The sequence below is a fragment of the Ostrea edulis genome, chromosome 4 (assembly GCF_947568905.1).
Source record: "Ostrea edulis chromosome 4, xbOstEdul1.1, whole genome shotgun sequence".
NCBI lineage: Eukaryota > Metazoa > Mollusca > Bivalvia > Ostreida > Ostreidae > Ostrea > Ostrea edulis.
The window spans coordinates 51689397-51704637 of record NC_079167.1 but is presented as its reverse complement, the minus strand read 5'-3'; the positions used below and the strand labels follow the sequence as shown (position 1 = coordinate 51704637).

Genomic DNA, 15241 nt, shown 5'->3' with positions numbered 1-15241 from the left:
TCCTCCTTTCTATGAACATTGGATGCTTGAATTTGCTCCTTTTTTTCATTTTGAAATATATAGGCTACATGAGCAAGACGTACAGACCCTCATCACAACCTCAATATCGGCACGCTCAGATGAGATAGACAAATACTGTATACGGGTTATTTTGTCGTTTGAAATATTTGGCGGATTTTTCTTGAAAATGTAGTTTGACAATCAATATTCTAGATATTGAATGACATTTATTTTCTCCAAAAAGAGATTTTAAAAATCAAGATATGAAGGTTTTATTCTAAAACTCAAGAACACATTGTCAAAATGAGAAGGAAAAAAAACTTTCTTGTGACGGTGAAAGTTTTACAGATGGTAGATTGCACACATCTTTACCCTGTTTTCCGGCAAGTGAATTGGAATGAATTTATTTGAGGTGACTAGAATTTCTTAATTATTGTGATCACATGGCTATAACTGTTCCATAGTCGTGGACTCCGTGGAGGCCACACTAATTTCACTGGAGGACATATCTCCACCACTGTATTCTTCTTCTTCATATCTTGTCCAGCTATGTAGCAAATCACTGAAATCAGGTGGTTGAGAGGAGTTAATCATTGGAGCACCGTTTCCGTTTACTTTGCCATGTGTTCGATTGTTTCCTCCGGGCTCCTGCCAGAACGATTGAGGGAGCTTCCGTTGACTCATTGGAGTTAAATCACTGAATTTTTTAACATCGGTTTGAATGCGTTTGGGTTTCTTAGATTTTTTCTTATCCGATATGAAATCTTTTAATCCATATCTAAATAGGTCTTCAAGAGGCCCTAGCCCCAATTTCATGTCTAATTTTCCACTATATTTATTATTACTGTTCGTTTTCTCATGTGATGTTTTGTTGAGAGTTAATAACTCTTTTGTGTTTTTGGTATCTACGTTTTCACCCTGAGCAATGCGAAGAAGATCTGCGTAGTACAGTTCTCTCCCCGACTTTGTCGTGACCCATTTATCTTCATATATATCGCAAGAGTCCTCATCTTTCTTTTTACCAAAAAATTTCTGAATATCAGCATTCACCATATCTGCAAAATTAAGCAATTGTTGCGTCACATCCGGCCCTTGCGACAAAGGGAAGTCAAAATTGTCATCAACTAGATCTTCTGAGTAGTGAGAATCATGGTCACTGAAATCATCATCATCTATTTTATTGTAGATACATTCATTGAATGTTTCCACGGCCGCTTTGGTGAGTGGTTCGAAAGGTCGCTTGATGACCGTCTGATGGATGTCCTGACCATGGATCTGGGGCATCCTAGAAGTCTGTATGGCAGTCATTGCAGCCTCGTTTGCATTTATACGCGGGAGAGCAGAAAAATGCATCAGGGAAATTTTAAATCATCGTCTGCTACATACGTGTCGGGAAGTATCTGAAATGACAAGGCAAAATCGTATTTTAAAAGTAGGTTAGTGCCAGGACGAGGGACAAACAACGTCATAGAGCGTATCTGTGATCGCCAGGGAAAAAATGTCACTCTGCGGAAAGAGCATAGTCCATTTCTCGGCGGAGGTCCTCACTATTGATATCTTTTCGTCAGTTTTTATCTCGAAAATCTCTCGAAATGAAAGAAAATCAATATATTAAGCATGAATTCTAATATCTTGATAAAGCGTTCGTGTGAACTCCATCAAAATAATGGTTTCACAATGTTTAATTGAACAAAACAGGTGGTACAATTCGAATGTTTAATTCATATCTGACTTGTAACATGTTGTGTTAAAACAAACTGTCGTTGGTCTCCAGTATATTAAGATACTTTGAAGATTACCTGAGTAAATCTAATATAAAATAAATTTACCAACCAACCGAATGCAATTAGGTGCTTCATTGTTCTGTACTAAACAAAGAGTGAGTCACTATAATTGCTTGAGGAAAAAAGGTATAGTGACTGTCTTCCCAGATTTATATTTACTTTTTGTCATGTTTCTTTTTTATATATTGTACCTCTGACTAGTTTTATCAATTAATGTACATATATTACTATTGTGCCTCATGTACCAATAGTGCTTGAAGAGAATAAACTGAACTGAACTGTGAATCTTAATGTAGCATTATATTCACTAAGTGTGTTCTGAAAAGCTTACTCTTGATTTCCTTTTACCAACGATTTTCTGAATATTGGTGTTCATCATATCAATTGATTTTTGCAACACATTCGGTCCTTACAACAGTGGGGAGTCCATCAACCCTAATTCTTAGCCCAGGTAATTTCGTTGAAATTCTATAAACACAGGACAAAACCTGCATATCGATGAGAATGGAAGAGAGAAGACGAGTTCTGACATCGATAACTGATCCTGTCAACATCAGTCTTTAGGATTTCAGAATGTTCATGTGACAAAAAGTAGCTTAGTGGAAATTCTTGGTGAAGACAACACATTGTTTAATATGATAATTTGACAAACATTCTTTAAGGAAATACATGTATTTCAAAATTGTTCGCCACAGAAAATTAGACCTCTAGACAGGGTAAAAAGTTAAGAATTACAATCAAAGAAACGTATTGCAAGTCGTGAAAAATGTAATTACTAGTAAGCAAAAATTCTATTTAAAAACCAAACAAACAAAAAATGTTTTCAAATGCTTGTAATTAACAATATTTTCATTGACCGGTCGCGCACTTGCTTCGTAACCGGGAGTTTGTAAGTTCGAATCCCGCTCGTGCCATGACCAACTCAAGCCAATGGCGTAAACATAGGTAGTGATTGTTCCTTCGCCAAACCCTCGGAATTAAGATATAACCATCAAAACGGAGCTAGGCCCCATGTCGCGGCAGGCGTTGGCACATTAAAGAACCCTCACTGCTACATCCCTGAGTGCTAAGCATAAGTCTAATGCAATACTTTATTTACAGCTGATGATGTCACAGAATGAGTGAAAAATTACAGCTGGTGGTGTTTCAGTCAAACAAAAATATTTCCGTTCAATATAGTTGAAGTTAAGCAACAGTAAGGACAAGCATGTTGCAAACACTGCTTCCACAAAGTCTTTACCGCACAGACTCTTTATTGTTTACGGAATAAGGAACTGTTTGAAATTTTGATAATGACCCAAGAAACAGGAAAGTTGTTGCATTGTTTCTAGCTGCAGAACATTCACCTGGCTGTAGCTGACTGGACGTCTACATTCAGCTACAACAGTTTCTATCGTGTAACCCCAGCCACTAACGCCAACTAATATGATAATATAATTTCTTGCATTCTTAAATTCTACTTAAAGAATACCTTGTTTTGTCCAACATAGTTAACCAAGAAGAACAAAGAAACGGAAAACTTTTAAGCATTTTTTCTACCGTCTGCCGCCATTCTACACCCAAAAGGAAACTCTTGCCACGAAGTGCCACATTTAACCCATGTCAATATTTGATTTTTTTGACAGTGAGAAAATTGTTGCTTCGAATGTGTTGTTATATGGTATTTTCCAATCAGCACTTGACCAGGTAGCTCTAAATAAATATGTACAAAATATATTTTAAAACGCAAGACAACACGTGTGGAAAATAAAATGCTTATCATCACGTTTACAACTATAACATAATGTTCAATAAACGTAGGATATCCTTAGATTTTCATATCTAATTTCCCTAAGATTTACAATATTACTCGATAAAGTGGTTTGGATATCATATTTTCATCGTTAGCAGTAGATAAACCTTGTTGAAGAATGTCAAAATCATCTATATTAAAAAAGGCTCATGTCAAAGCAGGCGTATTAGTTTCTTCGTTTAGGCCGTCGTTTCGTTTTCCATCCCGAGCACTTAATATTGCACAGAATGTTTGCAGTGATTTTCAATGAACATATTATACCGGCACTAAGATTCCGTTTAACAAGAGATGTATTAAAGTGTCAGGTCGACTGTTTCCTCTCAACACACTATGAGCACTGCTCCGGGCACATTGCTCTAACCCATCAATCACCTTCCTGCACCGACATGAAAATGGAACCATACGAAAAAGACCTTTTTATCCAGAATTTGCATTGAGGCTCGTATTTCTATAAGTAAAAGCTCACTGTCAGATGTCAAAACTAAAGTCTCATAAACTTCCCCCTATACATCACCCAAGAGTTTAATTTAAAAGGGGATCTGCTAAATTGGGAAAAATATATCCCGGGTATAGATACGATTGTCACCTCTGGGACAACGGCACCGGAGAGGCGTTTGAATGATCAACAGTAACTTCTCCAGCTGACTGTGGTCATCCTGCAAGCGGTCAGCGAACAGAAGGGCCAATCGAGATCTTCAAGTACATATCCTTCTCATTCAATGGGTACCCTGATTTACGACAGGGATTTTTGGGGAAAAAACTGGATTCAAATTAATCAACGGGTTACAGAATATATATTCATAAAATGGATTATTTACATTTGCAGAATATTGAAATCTAGTTTGAAGAAATTAATATAGGAGCGTTGCCCGTGAAAATTCGAAAGTAAACAACTGTGAATGAGCAGGGCATTATATATTAGATGTCGATTTAAAATACAAAATATGCATTCCTTTATACAGATATTTAAATTAGAAACATAAATTTCTTTTGCCACACGTGTTTTGTGCCGTAAATTTGGCAGGAAATGGTACCTGGGGTAGAGTTAGTTTACTCATTCTTCATGCCCAGAAATGACTTTCTGTTGGAACACCCTGAAGATAATTCCACTGCCAAACGATATTAGTACAGTGATTTAAAACCAGACTCAATAGAAAATACAAGATATGTGAATAAGGCGGCGATTGTGGTTCGGTAGATATGATATGGAATAAAGTGGTTGTGGATTTTATTTTCCTTCAAATTTAAACTCTTTATCAACATTTTAAAGATTTATAAATGGTTTTGAACGATATGCTAACATAAGCGATGGAATATTACACAACATTTTACCCCTAACTGGCAATAAACATGGCCGAATAAAGGTTTGGAAGCAGACCCAATGCAGTATTTATGTCGCCGTGGACACTTGGCGGTGCATAGCATTTTACGAAATGATAAAGGTGTTGTAAGATTTGTCCACACACAGTTCATCGGTAGATGATCAACACAAATAGACAAATCTGTTGATATAGCAGTTAAGGGTGTTTGCACTTCAGATTGTTCTTTTTCTACCTTCTTTACTGAAGAGACCATCCATCACTGATCGACTGTGACAACAATACACTCTTGATTTCTTTGTTCTGCTCCAATGTTTTCACATCAAGTTACGAGTGTTTAATTAGTTATATACCCAAGTACGGCCATACACACCCACAAACATCGAGAGGCAACTAAAGTGCATTTGTGTTGTATGACGCACATTGCCTCGTACTGCATACAGCACAAATTTGGATCTTAATTCTTTTTTATAAAGCTTTTTTATGCTGTCAAATCCATTGCGGAAACTTGGTATCATCAGCTACGTATGGAGGGTACACATGGTGTTGTGGTTAAGTCTTTCAATAAGAAATGTGTAGTAGAAGTTGTACAGAGGCGACAATGGCAAAGATAAGAGATCAGATTGGTAATTTGTAAAGTGTCACAAATTACCGCCAGCGACTACACAAACCTACACATTCTGCACAGGGTATAAAAGAAAAAAATGCTTTCCCAAAACGCTCAACAAAAGCTAGCGACCAACAAGGAACAAACAGGCAAAATACTTACAGCTATAAACACATGGTTCCAAGAAATATGACACTGCATAACACAATCCAGCCACTGTTAGTCCATATTTACAGCAATGTGGATCGTGATTATAATGCTGATGATAAATGACTAAAGACAGCCCGACAAGTGAATTCTGTGTTAGAATAAAAACTCTTCACACTTTAGGGTAGGTTTTATCCAACGTAAAAACAGATAGGAAACCCTAAGAATATTTGAATATGTTGTTTGTTATCGGTTAGAGACTACGGACGGTAATACCCCATAGTTTACACAAGATAACAGAGGGTGGACTTCTCGTAGTCGACAGCCAATCCATGGCGGAAAGACCAATCGATCACGTATAACATGCGATTACCCAAAGCATCAGTCATATTACCTAAGTCAGTGAATGAATTTTAATTTCGTGTTCGACTATAAAATTATGTGCTTTTTAGGCATATGATAAAGAAAATTGAAAAGAAATTTGTTCGTTGAAATTCATGGCTTTTAATCATTCCAATATTGCTACAAAATAGTACCAAAATAAAAACATTTTGATATTGTCATTTTAAACAAAAAAGAATCACATATAAATCTTTTAGTTACATATTTATTCTTTTAAAAATTCTTTGACTTAATTACATCTACAATGTATTTCCAATGACAATATACATTTGAGAGAGAGAAAAAAAAAACGAAACCCAAAAACAAAACAAAAAACACATACATTTCAAATGTACTTCGCATAAGTAAATCGCACTAAAATTGTTACTACATACAATTTTGGACGATTGACGTTCTGGAAAGACTGACGTTTTTGTATAATATATTTATGACCAATAATATAAGTAATTTGCCCAACAACTGACCAAACACAATGTCTTAAGAACATTTATATTCCAGAATAAAGAGAGAAAAAACCGCCTCTCTATCTTCTCCAAGGACAAACGTTTCTATCAGAAAAATGGCATCGACTTTGAATCAGTAATTCATTAAAATCACAAAAGATAATTTTAAATCTTGTTTTTACTAGTCTTAATATAAACAGATTTCTCAAAGAGGGATTCTAAATTCTCTAGATTCTTAATCAAGCTCTTTTGAAGTGCTTATTGCTTTGATAGATACATGTAGATAGATAAATAGATATACATGTATAGATAGATATAGATCAATAGATAAATTTAAAAGTCATTAATGAATGGTATACAAATATAGATATATGGAAAGAACAGTACAATTTTAACTCATGAGATATTTTTGGTGTTTTTTTGTTGTTTTTTTTAAAAAGGAAGAAAAAAAAAGGGAAATTCGCTTTAATGGTAAAATTAAGAAAAAGTAGAGTATTGGTGATCTTTGGGATCGGATCCGGGCTTAGAAAACGTTCCATTACTCATCAATTCCAGCACTCTAACCACTTAATTATTCACAAGAACTTCTGTCACTCAAATGTGTTTGTTATAATATTTTCACGACATATATAAATTTTGTTTTACAACATGGTGGGTTTTTTTCTTCTAAAATATCCTTTTAAATCATTTTTCATAATAATTTTTGTTCACAAATGCATACATTGATTATAGCAAAATAAATTAGCTGATGATATGTATGATTTTTCTTTTCTAGAGAGAGTGTGCGTGTGTGTGTTTTATGAAAGCAAATAGTGTTTGAATGTTTCGTGATCTTTTGCTCCAAGTTTTTGCGACGTTTTCATTAGAATTCACAAAGTACAGTGTCAAAGTGACAAGAATTAATATGACTCAAATGGACACCCGAATAGATTCGTATGAAATACATAAAGTTCAGAGCACGAACGACTATTTTCCGATTGGGGGTGTGTTTCCTTTTTACGTCATTCCTAACCCTATATTTTTCTTCTTCCATTTTTCTCTTTTCTGTTAACACTTAAAAAACGCGTTCGAAACTCTCAATCTTGGCACGCCCCGGATACATGTTTTCGTGCTTGATATGTTGATCCCGAATGACGAGCACACATCACGAGAAGATGCTTGATATTTGAATGACGAGCACACATCACGAGAAGAGGCTTGATATTTGACAACTTGGTAGTGTGATTCGAAAACAAGATGGCGTCGAAGGTTTCAGACGTTCTTTTATATTCTATGTGATACATAAGTTTATATATCTATCGTTCTATCATAATAGTTGTCTTGATTCATATTTTCAAAAGGAATTAAAATGTCAATAACTGCAGTACTTAATGTGTTCGCTCTTTGCGTTCGAGAATTGACATGCGAACACGTTATCGGCATTCGTGGATCGAGACGTGGGTTCCAAACGCGCTCTAAAAGCGCTTTCGGAATCTGTGTTCTCGAAAATCGTTCTTATGAGGTTTGCGATCGCCGAGAATATACACACATAAAGATTCTCAAACACAAAATATGAACAGAGAAAAGTCCAACTTTTGTTATTATACTTCATTTGAAAATACAGATATCATTTCTATAAAGTCATTGGGGTGTGAAATATAGTTGGTCATGTGATGGTTTTAATGAATTACTGATTCGAAGTCGATATTCTGAAAATGTTATTACTAAAATCGTTTCGCTCGATTATCTTTGTTTAACGCCTCTTTGAGAATTTCCCCCTCATAGTGAGACGTCACCAGCTATATGTGAAATACCACAAATATAGACTTATGCTTAGCGCTCAGGACCGTACCAATGAGGGTTCTTTAACGTACCAACGCCTGTCGCGACACTGGACCTTCATTTTTAAATTCATGATTGTGACACATTTAAATATTTACATTTCCAATGATTCTGTCTTTGGTAGCTTTACAAATTGCAATAATAGCCATAGGAAGTAGAATGTAGATCTTTATAAGAAATACGTTTCATTTTTGAAAATACATGAGGGTATGAACTGAAACGCCTCATCCCGGGATACTTTTCATGAATTTTGCTAACGCTCTTCATGAGGTGCGTCGTCGTGAAGCATCGCATTTCATAACCTCAAGTATTTTCTAAAATAAAATTCATTTCTTAATTAAATAGCATCACTTTATTATGACACCACACGATTGAATCGTGACTGTCACATAACAAGTTGTCATTAATTTAGAATTGAAACATCGTTCCTGGAATATGTTACAAAGCAGAACCCATTAACAAATATAAGAAAATTAGTACTGTAATACATGTATAAATTGTGTTCTCATAATTTTTAGACTAATTCTTATCAATTGATCTAACGTGAGAAACTCGTTAAGTTGTAAGAACTTATGTTCAAACCTGTTGTATATCGTATATGCTATGAAATATGTTCAAACCAATGAAAATACGTAAAACACGTCTGAAACCTTCGTCTCCATTCACACTACCGTCACGCGGTAGGTCAATCTGAGGAGTGCTCGCTTAGTGATAGGAAGGCCGCGAGTTCGAATATTTTAAAAAAGGAATACTTGTTATTTCGCCCAGCGCTCGGCATTAGAAGTGAAAGTGATGATACTTTAAAAACTGGGTCCCACGGTCGGAATTTGTGCTAAATGGACCAAGGCTACTAGCATAGGTCAAAATTTGTGGCACTTCACATCTCTACATGCGTGAAAAATTCTCAAAAGGACGTAAAACTCCAAACGAGCGAGGCAGTGTGATTTCTCAAACCTCGAACATGTTCCCGCGCTGTGCGGGATAACATATTCACAGACAAAAATGTACTCATGTTGCCAATAACGAAGTTTCCGAACACGTTCTTCTATGATGGTATATCAAACGGAACCTATAACGTGGAAAGGGTCAGGAACACGGGTAGACCTTTCACGGGGAAAAGCACGGGCAGACCTTTGTACAACTTTATCATTTGTCTATAGAAAATTAGATGTAAACATTGTGTTCTCACAAACTTTCTTCAAAATGCCTTACTCCTGTGACAAAAATGTTAGCATGAAGTTCTGCGGGGAAAACGTTATGTCAAAAAAGTTTGTATATGAAGAAACTAAAACAATGCACGCAAGGAGGTAACAGTCTGCATAGTCGGCTTCGCGGACACACTGTACCTTTATATAAACCAAGCTACCCCCTATAACACGCTGTACCTTTATATAAACCAAGCTACCCCCTATAACACACTGTACCTTTATATAAACCAAGCTACCCCCTATAACACACTGTACCTTTATATAAAGCAAGCTACCCCCTATAACACACTGTACCTTTATATAAACCAAGCTACCCCCTATAACACACTGTACCTTTATATAAACCAAGCTACCCTTATAACACACTGTACCTTTATATAAACCAAGCTACCCCATAACACACTGTACCTTTATATAAACCAAGCTACCCCCTATAACACACTGTACATTTATATAAACCAAGCTACCCCCTATAACACATTGTACATTTATATAAACCAAGCTACCCCCTATAACACGCTGTACCTTTATAAACCAAGCTACCCCCTATAACATGCTGTACCTTTATAAACCAAGCTACCCCCTATAACACGCTGTACCTTTATATAAACCAAGCTACCCCTTATAACACGCTGTACCTTTATATAAACCGAGCTACTCCCTATAACACAATGTACATTTATATAAACCAAGCTACCCCCTATAATACGCTGTACCATTATAAACCAAGCTACCCCCTATAACGCACGGTACCTTTATATAAACCAAGCTACCCCCTATAACACGCTGTACCTTTATAAACCAAGCTACCCCCTATAACACGCTGTACCTTTATAAACCAAGCTACCCCCTATAACGCACGGTACCTTTATATAAACCAAGCTACCCCCTATAACACGCTTTACCATTAGATAAACCAAGCTACCCCCTATAACACACTGTACCATTATATAAAGCAAGCTACCCTCCATAACACACTGTACCTTTATATAAACCAAGCTACCCCCTATAACACACTGTACCTTTATATAAACCAAGCTACCCCTATAACGCACGGTACCTTTATATAAACCAAGCTACCCCCTATAACACGCTGTACCTTTATATAAACCAAGCTACCCCCTATAACGCACGGTACCTTTATATAAACCAAGCTACCCCCTATAACACGCTTTACCATTAGATAAACCAAGCTACCCCCTATAACACACTGTACCATTATATAAAGCAAGCTACCCTCCATAACACACTGTACCTTTATATAAACCAAGCTACCCCCTATAACACACTGTACCTTTATATAAACCAAGCTACCCCTATAACGCACGGTACCTTTATAAACCAAGCTACCCCCTATAACACACGGTACTTTTATACATTTATATGTGGAACAATTGATCAGGGGTTTCACCCTCCTTTTTAGACTAACTATATGTATTTATTTTATTGTTACATTTAAATACTAATGGGCTGAACTGCCAAAAGTTGTATTACTTGAATAAACTTACTATATAAACCAAGCTACCCCCTATAACACACTGCACCTTTATATAAACCAAGCTACCCCTATAACACACTGTGCCAATAACCCAGACACTCATTCGTTAAATATGTATGAATTATAAAAATAATGTAGATATTGGTATCACAAAACATAAGTATGCCGATGTCATCTGAAAAGAGGAGGGAAAAATAATCAATTCATAATAATGTCTAAAATGAACCAGCAGAATTTTTATTTTCAACGTCTTTCTGCATTTTTTTTTAACGTGAAAGTAAAATTTATGCTTTGGACTAGTTTGCTGACAATGACGGCTTGCAAAGCCACGGAAAAGATATTCTAATCGTTCGGACGAATTAGTTTTTCGTTCAGACAAATCAATTCTTCTTTCTACTTCCTCGACTTGATTGTCCGACGAAGAATTAAATCATCTAAAGGATATATATCTTAACGAAAAACTTTTTGTCGAAAAGAGAAATTAATTTATTCCGAACGAAATACTACTTTATTCGAACGAACAATTAACTGAGCAAAATGCTCTCTGAAATGTTCGACTGTTTTTCTTCTTCAGCAGGACTTCAAAGTGAAAATTTAATAATTTCTCTTCATAATTAGTGAACTGTGGATTTCGTATTTAGTTTTCACGCCAGTTAAAATATACGTTTCTTAGTTAGTGAGTACATTTTAATGAGTTCCGTTAATTCATTTTTAGAAATTAACACGGTATACTAACGCCCCACTCTAAAAGAAAATAGATGCATTGTACATATAGTACAGAAATAATTCAAAATTTGTTTTAAAGGAATGCTTTTATAATCAACGTTTGATTAGATTCTATTATTAAACTATAATCAAATTTAGACAACGAATGTTACGATATGTTGAAATGTATAATACATGTTGTATTTCGTATACCAGAATACCAGACACTGTATTGCCAGCCATGTTCATGTAACGACTGAGGACAATATATATTTTCACAATGGATACATTTGTTGATGTAAATAGTATTGCATATTATATTCTATTAAAATCAAATAAATAAATAAGAAGGAAGAGAGAGAGAGAAAGAAAAGAAATTGAAATGATAATAAAATCTATAACCATTAGAAAATAATAATCAAATAACATAGCAATGGTATGGAATACTTTACCGATTATCAAAATATCTAATTTATTTTCGAAAGACAGCTAGATGAGCGTTTAAGTAATTGTTAAACAAAATGGATCCAGAATGAATTTAAACAACAATAAACAGGACTAGATTGCTTTGTCACAACAAATTTAATTACAGTTCTACGAAGGATGCAGTTTTAATATTTTCGATTCAATAGTTGTCAATGAACTTTCCAAAGAATACGATAACTTTTCAGAATCAATAACTCTACGGACATAATTTGATATCTGTAAATAAGAATGATGTCCACAAGCTACGCTACACAGAAACCGTTAGAGAGCCGGTTTTTGACTCGATCTTTTCTGAGTTATGAATAAGTTTATTCAATTTATCAAGATAAAATTAGAATTAAGTTAGATTCTATCGTCATGCTTGAAAATACCTTATTTATTTATCTATATATTCATTTTTTTTTTCAATGAATTCATGAATTATGTAGATTAATGACTGGATACATGTACATATAGATTTATATTTCACCTGTATCAGCATTTCATCCATATAAATGTAACCTCTAGTCTTAAGTTAAAATCACATTACTCACTTTCGAATATACTATGAGAATGTTGACTGTATGCATGCACTTGTCATTACCATTAACTTATCCATTGATTACATCATAAAGTAATTAAACACATATACAGAATTATAATACCACTAGAAATTATATCAGTGGTTTGAAGAAACACGCGACAATGTGTGTTCTTGATAATTTTTCACAAAAGTATGAAGAAAAGAATTCTATTCATGCACAAGATTAAGAATAAAAACTTGGCGTCTTTCTGTGACAACGATTGTTTAAACATAACAAACTTAGTCACGACATGGGGAAATATTTAAACCATAAGTATACTAATTTAATAGACATTCCCCAGCTGAGAACGGAGGGAGCACTGTCAGTGCTTAGAAAGTCCGGCAAATCTCTGACCACGGGTTTTATCTCATCTTGTTGTGAACCAGGTGAGAATGCGACCTTAATTAGAGATTCAACTTTTCAATATCATTCGATATATAGACACTAAAGTAAATATCGCCACATTGTATATAATAGGGATTTAGGTGTAAGAATGAGCGTACCGACACGCTGGTGATACGGAGGACAGCAGAGGGTCTAAAACATGGGAATTAGAGAAATCTCCAAAGAGGCGATAAGACAAGCGAAACAAAAAGTGTCAAAACGGACTGACACATCCAGGTCCGTCTCTACTGTGAGAAAATTATCATCCAAATTGGTTCGTCAAAGATAAAGTTAGAGGGGGAGCCGGGAATGGAATTTTTTTTTTGCCGAATGATAAGATAGTAATTCTTGCAAAATCAACACGTATTTAAAAATCTATTTTAGATTTTACATGCCCTAGCAAAATGATACATCAATGTCCACTAAAGGAATAAACTTTTCTTGCGAGTTTTCAAAAAAAAAATTCTTTTTTATGGAAAAGAAACATATCTCTTGATAAATTCTCCATAAACTGTAGTAAACTGTATGTTAAATGAATATACCACGTGTATTTATATATATCAATTAAATACTCTCTGATATAATAGAACCCCTGATTTAATAAATATTCTCTAGCTATTAAGGAGAAATATATATTGATAAATTTTGTTACAAATCGCCAAGTGAATTTAGATTAATCCTGTATTAATATTTATTTGACATTGTATGTAAGACCAATAAACAACTTTTGAATTTAAGATGCACTGATATTTTATTCATTATTTGAAATTTTAAAATAACATACAGAAAAAGGGATTTTTCTCAGCAAAAACGTGATCTTCATTATTTTTATTAATATAAAATGAATCAACACTTTAAACATCAAATAATTATCAAAAGACAGTGTACACACGTACATACATATAGAATAAAGAATTTAAAGAAAACCACACACAACAAAACACCACAATGTCAAAAGGGAAAAATGAAATTGCAAAATGTCAGTAGAAATTTTATCAAAAAAATACAACAAACCTACCGTTGTCCGTGCAAGAAGCGCAAAGTGAAGACTGGCTCAATGCCGTTATCTTCTGTACATAAACAAAGGGCGTTGATTTTGAGACGATGATAAGAACTAGAATAAACTTCAACTTGTTTTAGCTTTGCAGGAATCTTGATTTGACTAAAGTTTCAAATTCAACAGTAAAAATCCCCAAACAAACGACTGTTGTGGTTTATGTGAATATCAAATAAATTACCAAGAATCATGTTAATCATGAATTCATAGATGGCATATTTACACAATAAATTATTTCGGTCATCTATCATTTCTCAACTTCTAAGATACAGGAGCCTTAAATGTGTAGTAATGGCTTGTCCGCCCATCTGTCTGTCAATACTTTTTTTTTGTAATAATTACAGATTTCATTGAAAGAGCTTACATTTTTAAACTAGCTTGTAAACCATAATTTCACATTGTTTTGTTTTATTTTATTCTACTTTTTCTTAAACGTAAAAGAGTTTTCAGCCTTGATTTATGTTTTTCAATTTGAGACTATGGTGTCCAGTCATGGAGTATACTATAGTTCAATCGTAAACTCTGGAATACAGCTTCACGTATGATCTACCGTCGAAAACTTTATTTTACAGCCCTATTCTGTAACAAATCCGAAAACTAAATTCATTAGGGGGAAAAACATGCACAATTTGCATTTGTAAAAATAAGACCCCCCCCCCCCGAAAAAAAAAAAACCCTCTGTGAAAATAGGTTCAAAATTTGACAATTTCTTTCCAAAACGAGAGTGCTGACCACGTGACTTTCTTATTCGCATACAGCGTGTTATTACTGATTTTTGATTCTGTGGTACTACCCTTTAATGTTTTACACATGATTTAGTAAAACGAATTCAGTTTGATGGGTCCTTATTTCTATTTTAACGAAAGATGAAGTCGATGTCAAAACTTCCCGACGCTATTCTTTTCCTTCTGAAGATGATTATATTACACAAATAAGGATGGCCGAAAACGTCGAAGATTTAATTTGTCAAGAATATACACTTTAAATTTCGACCTTTTCCTTTGGTCTGGGGGTGAAATCAAATG

The 15241-nt window shown here is 34.7% G+C and overlaps 1 protein-coding gene across 2 annotated transcripts; it reads right to left on the bottom strand.

Moving 5' to 3' along the window:
- Positions 1-256: 256 nt before the first annotated feature.
- On the bottom strand, positions 257-14536 carry LOC125669967 (protein PERCC1-like). 2 transcript variants are annotated; one of them, XM_048904851.2, is made up of 2 exons: positions 14178-14536; positions 257-1400 (listed from the first exon to the last, which is right to left on the bottom strand). In XM_048904851.2, exon 2 carries the CDS (start codon positions 1351-1353, stop codon positions 448-450), a length of 906 nt encoding a protein of 301 aa, XP_048760808.1. In that variant the 5' UTR covers positions 1354-1400; positions 14178-14536; the 3' UTR covers positions 257-447. The 2 variants fall into 2 exon arrangements, with proteins under 2 accessions (XP_048760808.1, XP_048760807.1); XM_048904850.2 differs by lacking the exon at positions 14178-14536 and adding an exon at positions 5665-5934.
- Positions 14537-15241: the final 705 nt, after the last annotated feature.

Bases quoted from the DNA above. Each gene is read 5' to 3' on its own strand.
- LOC125669967 (XM_048904851.2), bottom strand. From the start codon at position 1,353: ATGCATTTTTCTGCTCTCCCGCGTATAAATGCAAACGAGGCTGCAATG.